We start from the raw sequence: 18,344 nt of genomic DNA on the forward strand, positions 1-18,344 counted from the left end.
TGGTCAGAAGATCAAACCTGGACTGGCCAAGAATAGCATTGATAAGGGTCTGGGATCAGACTAACCATGTAGCCTTCTTGGAAGCAGATGTATAACTCAGGAAGCACTAATAAGGGGAGAAAACAGAAAAAAGAGAGGGTAGGATACCCTAATAAAAAATATTTTCATTAGTTCAAGCTTTCTGAATTTACCTTTGGACATCCAGCGATGTTCAGTGAAATGAGCCTTCTGCAACAGAAAGCCAACGTCTTCATGCTCAGATCAGACACTAAGAGGCAGTGAGAGACATCCAAGTATTCCAGATCGAACATGTTATGGTAGAATTTCTTGAACATAAAATAAGACAATAAACACTAATATTGTGTCTATCAAAAATGAAAAAGAAAGCCTCCATCTTAATTTTGTATATTGTGCTCCCTTTTATTTAGTAAATTATTTTCTTAATCTCTTAGGAACCTGCACCACGTACCAGACACCACCTGAATGCACTACAAAACTGTTTGTTGGTGAATACATAGCCAGTTGCTTTTTTGTTTTTCTATTGTAAACAGATGTATTGTGAAATCAGAGCATTGTGGAGCAGTCTTCAGACCAGACCAATAATACTATATGACGGATGCAAGCTGCTTAGAGTTTAGCAGATCTCAATGACATAAGAACATAAAGAACGGAAAAAGAAAAGGTTATTCAGCTCATGAAACCCACTTTTTCCACAGACCAAATAGAATCTACCCAACATATTCTCCATCCCACCTACGTTATTTAATCTTCCAACATCTCTATTTTCATCCTTTGCCTGCTATACTCCACATATAATGTCTCCTCGCCAGCAACACAGGAAGCATTCTGTCCCATGCTTTGATTATTTCAGTCTATATTTATTCCTGTAACATTTTATTGCATTCCCAACTACAGCGAAGTCTGGATTTATCAAACTGATATCAAATATCTAAACATATCAAAGTTTTGGCTTGATCCAGTTCCTAGCATAAAACTGGACTGAATTTGATTTTGATATATCAAAGTGATTTTGCACTCAGCTGAACTCACCTATCCTGACCAAGTCTTGTTCTCCTGGACTCTCCAGCCTATCTCCTGATCTCTCAGGATGCTGCACATACCTACATTGTGCTTAAAACCATCCCAACTTGCTTGCTATAAATGCTGAGAGCCTCCACATTTCTCTCCAGTGCCAGACATCCATTCTCCTCCCATCAACTACCGGTCAGTGCACGGATTAATAGGTGATAAGGGAGCAAGACTCAAACCAGATGCTTCCCATGGCAGAGGGCCCATCAACTTCACACAGACAACTCAGCAGCAAAGACAAGAATAGCATTAATTATTCTGTCACCCAGTCTCACATTGACCAGGAGTCAGACAGAAAGTCACAGACTGGTATTGGAGAGTAACGTGGAGGGTTTCTATAGCATTTACAAAAGGCAAGTTGGGCTAGTTTTAAACATATTGCAAGTATGTGCTGCTTCTTGGGTGAGCAGGAGGCAGATACAAGTGTCCAGGAGAAACAGGACTGGATCATGAGCAGAAACTTTGTTGCATCAAAGTTTCTTGCTGATCTCCTTGGGCTTCAATATATTGAGACTCCAATGCAGACACTTAGGCCCCGATATTACCAGGGAGGCAGGATGGCGGGAGGGTGGGGGCGATGGGGCGCGTGGGTAACCCACCCAGTGAATTCGGTCCATTCCCCATGCGATCGCAGGTAAATTGAAGGCACTTACCATGCCTTCCGGGTTTCCCGTCGTCAATCAGTGCAGCAGGCTGTCAGTTGGAGGAGCCCTATTTAAAGGGGTAGACCTCCAATGCTGCTCCTGCAGCAAAGAACCAAAAATACAACATGGAGCAGACCAGGGGAAAGGCTGCTCCCAGATTTAACGATCCAGGTCCTACTGGACGGGGTGAGGAGGAGGGAGATTTTCTACCCAGCGGATGGGAGGAAGTGGCCTGTCTCTGCCATCAAGAAGGCCTGGCTCGAGGTGGCAGAGGAGATCACCAGCAGCAGCAATGTCTCCCCTACATGGATCCAGTGCAGGAAGCGCTTCAATGACCTAACTAGGTCAGCCAAAGTGAGTACACTCTTGAACTCAGCCGCACCCTCGAGTGCCTGTCCGTCGGGGACGCTGAGACTGCCACCCGACAAACGGCTATGACAGAACTTTAACATTCGGCACTCACAATAGCAAATGATGTTAACACGCCTTGCCATCTTCAGCACCTCAACATCTGTCATCATACTTAATATTGCCTTCTGTTCTCTTACAGGGCCTTCAGCGACCGCCGTGACGGCAGGGGGCGATTCCTCAGAGGACCTGCCGGCCTCTGAGGGGGCACCGTCACATCTGAGCGAGCCATCCACCAGCGCAGACACACACACTTCGATGGGGTCCCCATCCTCAGTTAGTTGGGGTCGCACATGGTGAGTCACCATACACATGTGAGCACGAGCAGACACTGGTGGCAGGGCAGCTGTGGAAAGTTCACGTCGGTGGGAGCACTCTTCTACAGGCTCTGCTCAGCTGGAGAAAGATGCTGAACTCTGGGGGCCATCCTTTAAAAGGAGAATGATCGAGGGGCAGCAGCACATTTGCGAGGTGCTGGAACAGGTGCCATGCGCACTCTCCATAATCACGCAGAGGATGGAGGAGTCCAACTCCTGCACGAGTGGAATGGTGGCACAGGTACAGGATGGAATTTCTGAGATACTGTCACGGGGACATGAGGGCATCTCTGAGATAGTATCACGGGAAAGTGCGGGAATGTCTGCGATGGAGGGAAGGCTAGCCTCCATCGAGCTTCAAGCACGGCTCACCAATGAGTCCATTGAGGCCCTGACAACGGCCCTTTGGACTCAGGGTGAGCAACTTTCTGCCGCCTTAAACAGGCAGGCAGATACACTAGCACTGGCCTTACAAGGCTTCACACATGTCCTCCAAACTGTCATCCAGCAGGGTGGTAGGAGTGATGTGGACCTGGCCCAGGAGAGGGATGATGGCGAAAGGGAACATGGAAGTGGGGATGCCACTCAAAGCACTCCCACATCTCACCCGTTGCCCCCGTCTCAACCAGTACCCGCAATGCTGCCTCCTCTCCAGGTGGTCGAGTCTGCCCCCGCACAGGTGCAGGTGGAGCAATCTTTGGAGGGGCCCTCACAGGCACCGAAACCCAGAAGGCGTAGGCCCAAAGCATCTAATCGGTTAGGGCATGAACAAGAGCAACCTGCCACTACCTCTGCTGCAGCCACAGGGGAAGCACCATGTAGGAGTACTCGTAAGCATAAGGCGAAGGTTTTGTGAGCACAAAGGGGATGCACAAGGGTGTTTGACGGTTTGTCATGTTTTTTATTTATGTTTGATTTTTGTTAGTGGCACATTAAATATTATTATTGTCACCACTATTGCCATGTATTGGCCATTCTTGACTGGCTTATGTAATAAGTCCCTTTCATGAGGTTCACCATCAACACCCACATCTGATGCCACCCATTGGGTCACCCTACAGTGGGCGTATGTGTAGTTGCACGACTATTTTGTGCAGGTGCCTGTGGCGCAGCACTGTGTTGTGGAGCTCCACATGGCGGAGGTGGATGGCGTGCCTGGCGAGGCTGGTGATGTTGCTCATTCTTGGATGAAGTGATGAATGCAGTTATGGCGCCCCCCCGCAATCCCGACAGTGTGAGTTTGAGGGGGTCCGCAAAGTAGGTAAATGTGTTTGCACAGCAGAGTTTAGGGTATAAATTAATAATTTTGAGTGGAAAGACAAAGGTGTTGCAGCCAAAACTTTGTCAGAAGTGACAGAGTGCCCTGCTGCAATAAATGAGGTATTCGCCCCAACTATCAAATAATCCTTTGCATCTCCCACTGGCTGCTGGCTGAAACACGTCTTCTTCAACAGGGAGTGTCTCCCACAGCACGGGGAACACGCTGAGGATCCTTCAAAATTGCACCCCTGCCAAAAACTCCAGTCAATGAGGTCTGTCAAGTACCTCAACTACCTAAATAACATTGTAAATTATCATCCCGCCGGCTTTATTTGCCGGTGCGAGTCCCGCATGCGGGAGCTGCGCGCACACCCGAACGCGTCATTGGGGAACCCGGAAGTCAGCGGGTTGGAGCCGGGCTCCGAACCCACTCTGGGATTCTGCCATTTTAGGAGCCCCCCCGCCCCAAATGCACCCACTTGGCCATCCAAAAATTGGCCCCTTATTATCTAGCACTTATTTGAAAGTTAATGGACACAACACCAATTGTTTTTGCTGGTAGTCTGCTCCACACATCTACTATTCTGGGTTTTTTTACTGCTAGCATTCTGTCTCACTTGAAACTTGTTGATTTTGTGCCCGTGATTTCTGCACAGTCTAAGCAAAAAGACCTGTTTAATATGTATATGGATGAAGTGACATCTTTAGGGTGTTACTTTATATTATTGCTTTCAAATTCAAATATAATTCGGTATTGTAAAGAACTACAGTACATCATTATCTCTCTTTTTTTCTCTAGTAAAAATGTTCAGCTCCATCAGTCTCCCTCATAAATTAATCTTAAACCCTGTTCTTCTCCAAACCCTCGTGCAGCAATGAACTTTTGACAGTGGGATACCCAAAACTGCATATAATATTCTAAATATTTATGAATAAACCCATTGTGTGATTACAGGAAGTTTAGTTAAATCCACTAAAAGCATTTCAAATTTCTTTCAGCTGACAATTTAATGTTCACTGATAGATGAACATAATTCTCTCTCTCTCTCTCGCCCTCTGTACACTTCTTCCTAATCCTAATATCATGTGGTGGGGAATCAAAGATCGGTAGAAAGAACCCCAAAGATTTGGAACTACTTTTCTCCAACTTTTGATAAATTTATGGACAGATGATAATCATGGTTTAGAATTTTTTATACACATATAATTTCAATTTAGTTCCTAACCACCCTATCCTCTCCCCACCCAACCAGGATTTTGTTTAGCTATTTCATTGGAACATGCCATACTCTATTAATACATACTGTAAAATACCATCCCTTGATGGTTTATATGGAAAAGTTTGCTTTTCATTCTGAATTGGAACTGTGTCCTCTAAATTACTTTTAGCTGACTGCATCAATCCTTACAGTTTTCTGTTCTTAATATGAAAAGTTCCTAGGCTTTAAGAGTAACCTGTAAATTCCACATATTATATAAAATGTAAATGTTTACTTCTAGTAGGTTATAAATATATTTCTGAAGTATTAAGTCGAACCAGAGATATAAATGATTTACGTTATTTTCACAATCTTCATAGTGATATTTCACAGCAGCAAATTAAAACCATGTTTATGTGAAAATAGCAACAAAGGGTTACTACTATGTGCGGTGCTCCAGTGGTGTCACAGGATCAATCAGTAAACTGTTGGATGAGTAGCTTGTTGCACTGCATTCCCCATAGGAACTGTTAATGTTGGTCTCCTTCTACAATAATTTTAGTAAACTTGAATAAGAACTGCTCAGGAATCTCTCTCCTTTTCTTAACTATTTCTATACATAAGTTTTTCGAGACTCTACACTCTTTTAGACTCTTCTGGGATTTTGTGGTACAATGTAATTTTGCACCATATGAACAGTTGTAATAATTAAAAATAAAAGGTCAGGTTCTAGACAAACTCATGCACAGAGATAATTAAAAAAATAAACTTATACAATACTTTCTACAAGTAGCTAGATGTTTGATATCCAGATAGCTAGTTGATTACATTACAAGAGCATTACAAAATAGATTAGCTTTCTAAGTTCTGTAAATTACTATCTTTTGCTATCAGCATCAGTTTGATAGTACTAAAATTTATATATATTTGGAAACTTACTTTTAAATTGAAAGCAATAATATAAAGTAACAACCTAAAGATGCTATTTCATCCTTACATTTACACATGGGTAAATAAAGGGTACATTTGCACCACAAGTTTCGCATCATTGCAACATGGCTTCATATCAATGTTAAACTTGTGTAGTGTAAATTGGGTGGTAAGGCCCAAATTGTCCCACAAGTGAATTTCACTTCACTTCACTCCAATGTCAGTTCAAGCCCTGACTGCAGATTCAAGCTTCGTTGACACTAGAACTGTAACGTTAGTGCAATGGAAAATTGCTTTGCACTGTTGCTACTGTCACAGTATGAATGCACTAAAGAAACAAATATTATGAGCTTTTCTTTCCTGCAACTGACAAATTATTTTACTAAAATAAATAGCGGTTTACATGAAAAAGCTCAAGCATTGTACATTGACCTATTAGTTGAAAACTTTAATAGGTGCAAATTATTCAAGGGGAATTATGAGCAGGGTTTACTGTAAGTAAGAAAATATTTATGTTCTCTGATCTTAGTGCTAAGGCACAAACTAAAATATGCAGGTTAAAGTAGGAGAGAACTTTCAGGTTTTTGTCCCATTTGATGGTTGCATTAGGATTAAGCCTAGAATGCCATTTTCCAATATATGTCCAAAACACTGATGGTGTTTTATAGTTCCTGTGGGTATTTTATGTAAATCAATGCAGTCTTTCCTGCATTCTCAATGTAAAAATGTCTGATAAAGTTTCATCAACTGAACTTGTTGGGTCTATGTGTTAGGCTACCTGTCACAGTACCCCTTGCTGTATCAGCATGCCCGGTTCAGCTTTCTAAGCGATAGAGGTTAATATGATGGATTGTTTTTCCATTCTAATTACAGCAAGCCATGTTTATCTGAATGTCTAAAGAGAGCAACATTAATTTGGATTGAGACTGTACAAGTACAGCAGCAATTTTTAGCTTTGGGTTGGGTCCAGAAAACTTACTGCTTCCTTACTTGGGAAATTATGTTATTATTATTGAAAGTGCTTGGGATTATTCTACATGAACAATGATTCTAACAGTAAACACTAATACCACCCCCTCCCCATAGTCCTGTATTTTCCTCTGCTTCAAATTTTATCCAATGCTCCCTTAAAGCATGCAATGATTTCTGCCTCAGACATTCCCCGTGGCAAAATAGTGCATGTTCCCACAATCCTCTGTGTAAAGACGTTTTGTCTAGCCTCTCAGCTCACTCTTTTATTGATAATTTCAAACTGATATCCTCTTATCACTAACTCCCCAACCAGAGTAAATATTCTTTCCCTATTCAAAACCCTTCATAATTTTAAAAACCTCCTAAATTTCCTGTTAGCTTTCTCTGCGGTTTCTTACTGAGACCAACCAGCGTACCTGGGTAAATTTTGTCACTTAGAATGTGAACTCCTTAATCAAACAGTGTGCAGATGGCCAAGTTCAAGCTTTGGGCATCTTCTGGTGCTTCTGCTGTGAGTTTGAATTCACTGTCAGAGTTCTGCTCAAAGCAAAGCTCCCATTTGATGCCAAATGTCTAATTGTAGTATGATAAAAAACATTAAAATCGTCATGGGTCTCTTTACATTACAGCAGGGAAGGTTAAGAGGAGATCTGATAGAGGTTCAAAACATGAAGAATTTTGATAAGATTAATTGGAAAAACAATTTCCACTGGATGGGTAATTTTCACTGGATTTTTACTTCCAGACACGACTATTCCAATGCTCTCCTGGCCGACCTCTCATCTCCCACCTCCATAAACTTAAGCTCATCCAAAACTCTGCTCCCCGTATCCTAACTCTCATTAAGTCCCATTCACCCATCATCCCTGTGCTCGCTGACCTACATTGACTCCTGGTCCACCAACACCTCAATTTTAAATTTCTCATCCTCGTTTTTAAATCCCTCTATGGTCTCGCCCCTCCATAACCTCTGTAACCTCCTCCAGCCCTGCAACCCTCTTGGAACTCCGTGTTTCTCCAACTCTGGCCTCTTGTCCATCCCCCACTTCCTTCACCCCACCAATGGCAGCTGTACCTTCAGCTGTCTAGGCCCTAAGCTCTGTAATTCCCTCCTTAAACCTCTCCGCTTTTCCACCTCTCCTACTTTAAGACCATCTTAAAGACTACCTGTGATCAAGTTTTTGGTCACCTGTCCTACTGTCTCCTTCTTTGCCTCAGTGTCAATTTTTGTCTGATTACACTCCTATGAAGCGCCTTGGGACGTTTTATTATGTTAAAGGCGATTTATAAATGCAAGTTGTTGTTGATGTTGCTATTGTTGTTTGTGTCAGTCAAGAACTGAAGGACATAGATTTAAGATCGTCACCAAAAGAATGAAGGGCAAGGTTAGGAGAATTTTGTTTATACAGTGGTGCAAGCAGAATCCATGACAGCTTTTCAAAGAGAAGTCGATAAATATTTGAAAAAGAAACATTTTAAAAGGTATGGAGAAAGGACAGGAGAATAGGACAAAGTGGAGAGCTCTTTCGGAGAGTTGGTATAGGTGTGATGGCCAAATGGCCTCCTCCTAGAGTCATAGAGTCATAGAGTTATACAGCACGGATAGAGGCCCTTCGGCCCATCGTGTCCGCGCCGGCCATCAGCCCTGTCTACTCTAATCCCATATTCCAGCATTTGGTCCGTAGCCTTGTATGCTATGGCATTTCAAGTGCTCATCCAAATGCTTCTTGAATGTTGTGAGGGTTCCTGCCTCCACAACCCTTTCAGGCAGTGAGTTCCAGACTCCAACCACCCTCTGGGTGAAAAAGTTCTTTCTCAAATCCCCTCTAAACCTCCCGCCTTTTACCTTGAATCTATGTCCCCTTGTTATAGAACCCTCAACGAAGGGAAAAAGCTCCTTAGTATCCATCCTATCTGTGCCCCTCATAATTTTGTACACCTCAATCATGTCCCCCCTCAGCCTCCTCTGCTCCAAGGAAAACAAACCCAATCTTCCCAGTCTCTCTTCATAGCTGAAGCGCTCCAGCCCTGGTAACATCCTGGTGAATCTCCTCTGCACCCTCTCCAAAGCGATCACATCCTTCCTGTAGTGTGGCGACCAGAACTGCACACAGTACTCCAGCTGTGGCCTAACCAGTGTTTTATACAGCTCCATCATAACCTCCTTGCTCTTATATTCTATGCCTCGGCTAATAAAGGCAAGTATCCCATATGCCTTCTTTACCACCTTATCTACCTGTTCCGCCGCCTTCAGGGATCTGTGGACTTGCACACCAAGATCCCTCTGACCCTCTGTCTTGCTTAGGGTCCTCCCATTCATTGTGTACTCCCTTGCCTTGTTAGTCCCTCCAAAGTGCATTACCTCGCACTTTTCCGGGTTAAATTCCATTTGCCACTGTTCCGCCCATCTGACCAACCCATCTATATTGTCCTGCAGACTGAGGCTATCCTCCTCGCTATTTACCACCCTGTGCTGTAAAATTTTATGATTCTATGATTTGTGTGCTAAAACTCAGCCAATATAAATAATTGGAAATTTAATAACCTTCCTTCTCCTATTGCCTCTGCCAACACACACACATTAAGCTTGTCAAAAATCTACTACATTTGCATACATTTATGAATGTGTGCAGATACTGGATTTCTTGATATAAAAGCGAAATGTGAAAAGCATGATCATATATTGGATTGCTACCCTTTAGTTTCCCTTATGAGACACTGATGGTTCCATTTATGGATATCTAAATTAGAGCTTACACAAGAATTTGTGGAAAGTCGTTGACATGTTTACTTATGTTAAGTAATCTCTACCACAGTCAATGATTTGCTATTTTTGGTAGTTTACAATCCAAGACAGGAATGTCTCAGTCCACGGCCACTAGCCTACTATCAGATGTAAACTCCCTTCTTGCTACTTGATCTGCATAGCAAACCAGCTTTAGATCTTTTCATGTGCATCATAATCCTCTCTCCTGTCTGCTTTCTACTTACTTCAAGCCTACTTTTCCCCTCATGCATGTAATATTCCATTTCCACCATATTTCACCTTCACATTGACAGTAAGTAAAATATAGGTGGAGCTGTCCTGAATAATCCACTTTTGCTGGCACTGAGAATACTGCGACTATCCTGTCTCAGAAGGAAAGGTAGGAATGGCCATGCAGCGATAAATGGGGGCAGGAAAGATTGAAATGAACAGGGAATAGGCACAAAGGATTAGTTTGAAGTTTACATTAGGCTTTAACATTATTATGTATTGGGGAGGAAAGTGATTACTGTGGTGGGAACATGCTAGGTAAATGGTCAGATATTGGAGGCCAGAGATGGAAGAATACTCCCCCAATGATTTTGTGGATAAGTACAATGTATGATGTGATACTGAACTAACAGACCAAGTCTCAGGCTTTATTCCCTAGTCTAAGTTCAGCTAGCAGATGTAGCCAGGTGGTTGGGTACGACAGTTGGTGTTGGTGTCCCTGGGCTGGGGAGAAGAAAAATCAGCATACACTCCTCTTCCTGATCGCTATCCAGCGACCCATGCTATAAAGTGCACTTGTGCGGATATCAGATGAGGACAGATGGATTCAGCCATAATGTCTCACATGATTGCAGTTTACTACTCTGCAGGCATTATATTAATGTAAAGGCCTTGATAGTAATGGCAGGGCGGGAAGGGTGCAGGGGAGCCTGGTAGCGGGCGATGAAACTGGCAAGGCCGGGGATGTGGAGGCCCTGCCAATTTTAAAGGCAGGACCTTATTTAAATAATTCTTCACTGATTCCCGCCCGCCACCCAGCCAGATGGACTGCCTGGCCAGCTGGCAGGAGTAAAGATTTGGCAGCAGGAGGCCATGGATGGGGACCCGTGGGGACTCCCTGGCCATCAGTGAAAGGAGGGCTTTGTAGGAGATCGGGGATTCCAGTGAGATCGGAGGGGGGTGGGGAATGCTGGGGCTGGGGAGGCCCTAGGACTCCTTAGGGAGCCTGGGGGAGCAGGGACAATGAGTTATTTCTTTGAAATTGGACAACCTTGTTACAGTTCTGTCTGCTATCCAGACTTTAATGTGACCTTTACTGTAGGAAGGTATTAACAGCATGAATACCAACAGTCTCACTGTGAAGAACATAACAGCATTTATTTTGTTTTTCATTTGGATGAATAATGTGGACAATTTCCAATTAACTGAGAGAAGAGCAAAACCCAAGACATTCAAAAAGAAAGGTTGTGAAAATGTCATTATATTTTGCTTATTCCACAATTGCTGGGTTGCATACATAACGGTACCTGTGGACTAAAGACTATCATTAAAAATAATGTTTGAGTAAGTGGCAGTAGTGTACGAAGGTCTCTTATCAGGTGCCCTAACTTTGAATCCTGGTTTTTAGTTATATTTCAATTTGATTTCATTCCAAGGTAACTTTTTGTACTTCCTAGCTTCTAAATGGGGCATTTCCAGAGAGAAAAAAGCAAACATAAACTGTACTGTGTAAGTTATTTTCAGCTGGCAGGAAAGCCAGAATGGCTTCCCCACTCATGGTCACCAGTTAAAATTGCAGCCAGAGCTCAATGACGTCATCGGACACCGATCTGCATGTTTAAAGAACGATCCCGCTGGCTTCCAGCGTGTGTCCTTGCCACCTGCTCAGAAGAGCGAGTTAAAATAGAATACAGCGGGAATGGAGCGGGAAGTCGGCAGATAGTTTTCCTGGCCGATTTTAGCTGCTTGCCCACCTAGTTTCTGCCAAGCAGGTATGGTTAAAATTTCCCCTTTAGGCTTATACTCCTCAATCTTCTCCAGCAACAAAAAAATTGTTGAGTTCCCTTTTGGAAGGATCCACACATTTAATTATCACTACACTAGGTTCACCTTATTTCACGAATTAGCAAACCATTTGATTCAACAAGCTGCAAACAAAGTAGGATACAATATGCATTCAGACAATTAGGATAACAAAGGAAAATGTTAACAAACCTTCCTGTCAGGCATAGATTAAAGCTAATTAATAATACATTTCTGACAACAGAAATTATTTTTACCTGTAATCCAATATTAGTGACTCCTGAGCACTCTGCCACTGTGAGCTCCATTATTCTGTTGTTGATACCAAGGCCTGACAAACTCTGACAAACAAAAGCAAAAACAATAAAAAGAATGGTTGCAATACATGTAGGAAGATAATAGAGACTTTTGAGTTGCATTTAGCCTAGATTATTGGAATAAAGGTGGCACAGGACTGGCGCAGGATGAATGAGTCATGACTACTGCCAGGAAACCGGACACAGACCTGCATGATGCGCTGCCTGTGATCGCAAACAAGCTGGACATTGAGGGAGTGGAATCGCTTCCTATTCCGAAAGATGCCTGCACGGTAATGAGGGGCACGCAAGGCAATTTTGTCCGCATTTCAGGCATCCCAAGGGTGCAAGGTGCTGTCTACAGCTCCCTTATCCTGCTTCACTTTGTCCATAGGGAATGTTAATCTAAATGTTCCTTCTGGCATAGAGAGCCTCGGTTACCTCCCTGATATAGCGGTGCACAGCAGGCAGAGGTATGTCGCTGGTGTCATCTGCTGCAGCCTGGAACAAGCCAGTGGTGTAAAAATTAAGGGACATGGTCACCTTGATAGCCACGGGCAGTGCTGTCAATGTACTTGTTTGGGACTCCAGTTATGGCTGCATCAAGTGACAGAGCTCTGTTACAACCTCATTGGTGACGCGAAGGCGCCTCACACATTGCTTATCAGTGAAGTTGAGATGTGCTCCCTAAAGACCCGCTGTGGGTATGACCGCCTGCGCAGTGCCCTCCTCCTCCTCCTCCCTCTTCTCCCAACTGCTCCTGCTCTCTTCTGTCTTCTTCGCTGCTCTCCCTCTTCCTCCAGTTATAAAGGCAGACCTACCAGACCACCCATGACTGGAATAAACTCTTTCCAAAACAGACCCCAGAAGTTAACCAGCGGTCTAAGAGGACAAACCAGCAATTAACCTGTATAGAGGGGATGAGCTCTTTCAATAGTGCTCCTGCAGGGTTCTTACTGCCTGTTAGCACCATGATTTGCTGGTTGAGTTTATCACGTCGAGTCAGGTGCTGGGGCAGACCGATTTCCCAAAGGGGTCCTACAACAAGCTTAGGACCCTTATTTTAATATTATAAAGAGGCTTTTTAATACTTCTGGCACATGCCCTGGGTGTCTACAGAGCTGCCCAATCCAAATGGCGGACGGTACACTTATGGCATGGGATAGGTGACGCCTGCCATGTAAAACAGGAGCAGCATGATTGAATTTCTAGGCCTGTATGTCTTACAATAATGATTGTTAGGTTTCCAAAATTTGAAACAATAAAATAAGCTTCAATTACACCTCTTACACAGGACATCTCATTGAAGCTTTAAGAAGTGGAAGAATTTTTGTGACCTGCGAATATCAAATCTGGCAGTATATGCTTTGGGATTGATTGAAAATGTATTGTTTGTGTATTTTGTATATTGTGTCACTAAAAAGAAAACAGCTCAACGCAGTGACTTAAAAAGTTTGACTGGTATCTCATTTTTTTAAATATTTGCTTAAGTTACATTTACTCTACATATGGTTTGGTGTTTCAAATTAAGTTGCAGTTTTATGTTTAAACAGAAAGTTGATGGAAAGTAATACATATTTTGCCCAATATCCTGGAATTACAGACACACACAACTATAGGCCGTATGGCCTACTTCTGCTCCTATTTCTTATGCTCTATAGAAACAGATTTGCCATCCAGCATCAATCTGGGGTCACTCTGCAAATTCCAAAGCCTCAGCTACACTACAGAATAAGTCTCCAAAAGTAATGAGTCACTGGATTGCTTAAAATGAAAGCAGCTTGTAGCCAGTTGCTCAATATGAGAGTTAGCTACAGGCTGAAACTGTTAAAAAGTAAAAATGTTAGTACATAATAAAATTAAATATTGCCTATAATGAGAGAATTCCAATCCATTCTCTCTCTTCATCCAACAGTTTTGCCTCTTTGTAAGTTTACAACTGGCTATATGCTTTTATTAAGCTATTGATAATGCCTTTTGCAAGAAAGGTCAATTCTGCATTAAACTAGAAGCTGAAACTACCATTAGTTGCTTTGTACAGTGAATAGGGTCGTCAGTTACTGAGTTAGTCTTTAAGACTATGGCCCTGAAAATCCGTGGGGGTTCTGTCGGACTTCCATCATAACTCCAATGTGAGGCTGGTAAAATTCACAGGAAAACTACAGGGAGACAGTTCCACCGGGTCTCCACCATTTCTGGGATTTACTGGCCAGCTTATAAGGGGCAGAAGCTCCACCTGGACCTTACAAGGCAAATGCTGCCAAGGGGGTAACCCTGGGGGCAAGAACTCCCTTGGTTGGGAGCTTCCATTTCCCTGGCAGTTGAAACCTGGGGCCGGATATTACCAGGACGGCGGGTTCGCGGCGGGGGGGGGGGGGGGGGGCAATTGGGCGCGTGGGTAACGCGCCCGGTGAAATCAGTCTGCCCCGAACGCAATCGCAGGCTAATTGGATCCACTTACCTCTTGTTCTGGGTTCTCCGCTGCTGAGCTGCGCGGCGGGCGCACTGCACATGCGTAGTAAGGTCTGTCAGCTGGAGGAGCTCTATTTAAAGGGCAGTCCTCCACTGACTGATGCTGCAAGAAATAGGAAAAATTACAGCATGGAGCAGCCCAGGGGGAAGGCTGCTCCCAGGTTTAATGATGCCTCACTCCAGGTATCATTGGATGGAGTGAGGAGGAGGGGGAGGACTGAGATCTTCCCCCCGGCAGGCGGGAGGAAGCGGCCTGCCTCTGCCACCAAGAAGGCCTGGCTTGAGGTCACCTGCACCACCATCATATCGCCCACCTGCAGACAGTGCAGGAGGCGCTGCAATGACCTAAGTAGGTCAGCCAAAGTGAGTACACTTACTCATTCCCCTACACTCCGTCTGCCACATCACCGCCCCACCCCACATCTCCTTCTGCACTGCCAACACTACTCTGTCACATCACTCCTCACACCCACTCAAACGTCATCCTCGTCTTACCTGCACTTACTCACCTCGCCAGTACTCATCCCGTCACTACCACTCAACCCAATCCTCATAAAATCACATGGCTCTATCTCATACTCACCCTCTCATGCATCTCTTTCACAGTCAGCCTCACTCAACCTGCCACTACCTGTGCTGCAGCCACAGGGCATGCATCACATATGTGCAGTAGGCAGCGTAAGGCAAACATGTCGTGAGCATGAAGGGGATGCACAAGGGTGTTTGAGGGTTTGTCATGGTTTTTACTTATATTTAATTTCTGACCAACTCACATCACATATTATATTGGCACCACTACTGCCACGTCTTTGCGAATCTTGTCTGGTTTGTGCAATAATGCCCTTTCCTGAGGATCACAATGAAGACCCACATCTGATGCCACCCATTGTGTCACTGCAGAGTGGGTGTAGGTGTATTTGCAGGGCTCTTTTGTGCAGACGACTGAGAGACGTCGGTGATGTCCCCGGTGGCACCCTGGAAGGATGTGGAGGAGAAGTTGTTGAGGGCAGTGGTGACTTTGACAGCGACAGGTAAGAAGATGGTGCTCGGGCCAGCCTGGAGCAGCTCGGCATGAAGGAGGCTGCAGATGTCCACAACTACATGTCGAGTGACTCTGAGCCTCCGTGTGCACTGCTGCTCAGAGAGGTCCAGGAAGCTGACCCTTGGTCTGTGGACCCTGTGGCGAGGGTAGTGCCCTCTGCGACGCATCTCTCTCTGCGGTTGCCCTCCCTCCTGCTGTGCAGATGGATGTGTCACAGCACAGTGTTGTGGAGCTCCACGTGTCAGAGGTAGACGGCGTGGCCGGCGAGGGTGGTGATGCTGTTCGCCCTCCGAGGAGGTCATGACTGCAGCTACGGCGGCCCCCATCCGCAAGATGTACATCTGAGGGGGTCTGCAAGGTAGGTACATGTCTCCGGACCCCGGGGTAAGTGTGCAGGTTGGTGACTTTAACTGTCAGGAGGAGGGTGGTGGAGGCCAAACTTTGTCCAAAGTGACAGAGTGGCCTCCTGCAATGAGTGAGGGTCTCCCCCCCCCACCTGTCAAATGGACCTTTGCAGCTGCCACCGGCTGAGAGCTGCAACACGTCCATTTGACCTGGGAGCGTTTCCCCCAGTGTGGGAAACAGTCCCAGTTTGCTCTAAAATCCCACCCCTCCTCACATAATCCCTTAATCAGGTCAGTTAATGACCTGAAATACCTAAATAAATACTTTCAAGTGGCATCCCGCTGGCTTTAATTGCCTGCGGGATTCCCACCAGCAGGGGCTGCGCGCGCACGCCGGCGCGTCAGCGGGGAACCCGGAAGTGCGCAGGTTCGGGGCGGGCTCCGGTCCAGCTCCGGGATTCTCCAATTTTAAGAGCCCCCCCGCCAGGAACGCACCCGAAAGCGGGTGCTAAAATGACGCCCTTTAAGTGGCACCCCGCCGGCTTTAATTGCCGGCGGGAGTCCCACATGTGGGGGCTGCGCGCACATGTCAGCACGTCTGTGGGAAACCCGGAAGTGAGCGGGTAGGAGCCGGGCTCTTGACCCGCCCCGGGAATCCCCGATTTTTGGAGCCCCCCCCCGCCAGGTACGCACCCGATCGTGGGTGCTAAAATCGACCCCCTGGTGTTGGACTTGAAGGATGTATGCCAAGTGAGATGAGGTGTACCAGCCTCCAGGGTAGCGGTAGTGGACCACATCAGGAGAGGGGCATCCAGGCTAAGAAAGTGGCCTGGAACCCCACAGAATGGGCAGATTTTTTTAAAAATGAAGTTGGGTCCCTGTGTACACCGAGGGCCAAAGGAACACTGCATGAGACCTGGTCCAGAAGGGCTTGGGGAAGCCTTCCCCTCAAACTCAGGTGCCAGAGGTGTGATAATAGTGCTACATGTACCCACTGGTCCCATGCACGTTAGGTGCCTTCCCACTGACCCTGCAAACTCCAGCGGGGTCTGTGCTGGAGGGCACTGGTGGGCACGATCTCGCCAGTTACACCGGGATCACGTTCCACGGACTTTTGAAAGTATATTGTATTCTTTCTTATATTATGTGTGGATCTCTCATGGTATTGCTCATAGTGAGCCTGAGGATATACTGTTTTATGCTATGTAAAATACAATAAAATGTTCCTTTAACTAAGAGTTGTCTCATTTTTCTTTAAAGTATGGGATACAGTGGAAAATGGTATCGAAGATGTTCCAGGTTTCAGAGAGGAGGTAGGTTATAGGAACTGTGTATAGCAGTAGCGGGCAGTTGGAGGATCTGACAGGATTGCCAGGGTGGCTCCGGGTTTTGGGAGCAAGAATTATGGAAGCAGTTGGTGGGAAATACAAGATTGTGGAAGAAGAGGTATGGGATTTGGGAGCACTGGGAAATGTGGTTATTGGTGTGTGGGAGCACTCGGAAGCGGATATCAGAATCTGGTAGGAGTGAGATGAGGTGTTGAGATATGGCTGAATTAGGGAGTCTTGGGGTGTGGGACAGGGGTCCTGAGGCGTGGAAGCACTGTGAGAAAGTTGCTGGATATGGCAACTGTGGGTTGTGGCAGTACTGAGGTGGTGGTGGCAGGTGAACACTTTGGGAGGAGGAATTGCTTGGTGTTGGAGTTAAGGGAGGGGAGTAGTTGCGGGGTGCTGCTGACAAACAACAATGATAGGGTTTACTTGGAGATGGCATGGTAATCGGGGGGAAGGCATGCGTGATGGGGGGGTTGTTGAAAGTTGTGAAAGACAGCAGGAGGAAATGGGTGGGGGGAAGGTATCAACATCGAAGGAGGGGTCAGGTCGCTGTTCAGAACAATATCTTTAAAGAGTTTCCTCAACAGTGACATAGAGAAATTATATTATTTAAAGTAGATCCTGCTGAGTATTTATTTTAAATAATACAGGTTTCCCCATTTCACCACTCAGGAAACCTTTCTCAGTAATCCCTCACCACAATCATTACAGCACGGAAGGAGGCCATTCGGCCCATCGAGTCCGCACCGGCTCTACACAAGAGCAATCCAGCTAGTTCCACTCCCATGCCCTATCCCCATAGCCCTGAAAATTTTTTACTTTCAAGTACTTATCCTGTTCCCCTTTGAAGGCCATAATTGAATCTGCCTCCACCACCCCCTCAGGCAGTGCATTCCAGATCCTAGTTACTTGCTGTGTAAAAACGTTTTTCCTCATGTCACCTTTGGGTTTTTTTGCCAATCACCTTAAATCTATGTCCTCTGATTCTTGACCCATCCGCCAATGGGAACAGTTTCTCTCTATCTACTCTGTCTAGACCCTTCATGATTTTGAATACCTCTCTCAAATCTCCTCGCAACCTTCTCTGTTCCAAGGAGAACAACCCCAGCTTCTCCAATCTATCCACGTAACTAAAGTCCTTCATTCCTGGAATCATTCTAGCAAATCTCTTCTGCACCCTCTCTAAGGTCTTCGCATCTTTTCTAAAGCGCGGTGCCCAGAATTGGACACAATACTCCAGTTGTGGCCAAACCAGTG

The 18,344-nt window shown here is 45.2% G+C and overlaps 1 protein-coding gene across 1 annotated transcript in view; it reads right to left on the reverse strand.

The window, feature by feature from the left end:
• The window catches only part of LOC137341652 (F-box and leucine-rich repeat protein 13-like), a 239,183-nt gene that overhangs the window by 25,570 nt on the left and 195,269 nt on the right, over positions 1–18,344 (reverse strand). The window contains exons 16-17 of the mRNA XM_068004991.1: positions 11,857–11,940; positions 192–326 (exon numbers count right to left, since the gene is read on the reverse strand). Of these exons, the coding sequence (XP_067861092.1) occupies positions 192–326; positions 11,857–11,940 (219 nt within the window). The remainder of the gene's footprint in view (positions 1–191; positions 327–11,856; positions 11,941–18,344) is intronic.

This window comes from Heptranchias perlo, chromosome 24 (assembly GCF_035084215.1).
Source record: "Heptranchias perlo isolate sHepPer1 chromosome 24, sHepPer1.hap1, whole genome shotgun sequence".
NCBI lineage: Eukaryota > Metazoa > Chordata > Chondrichthyes > Hexanchiformes > Hexanchidae > Heptranchias > Heptranchias perlo.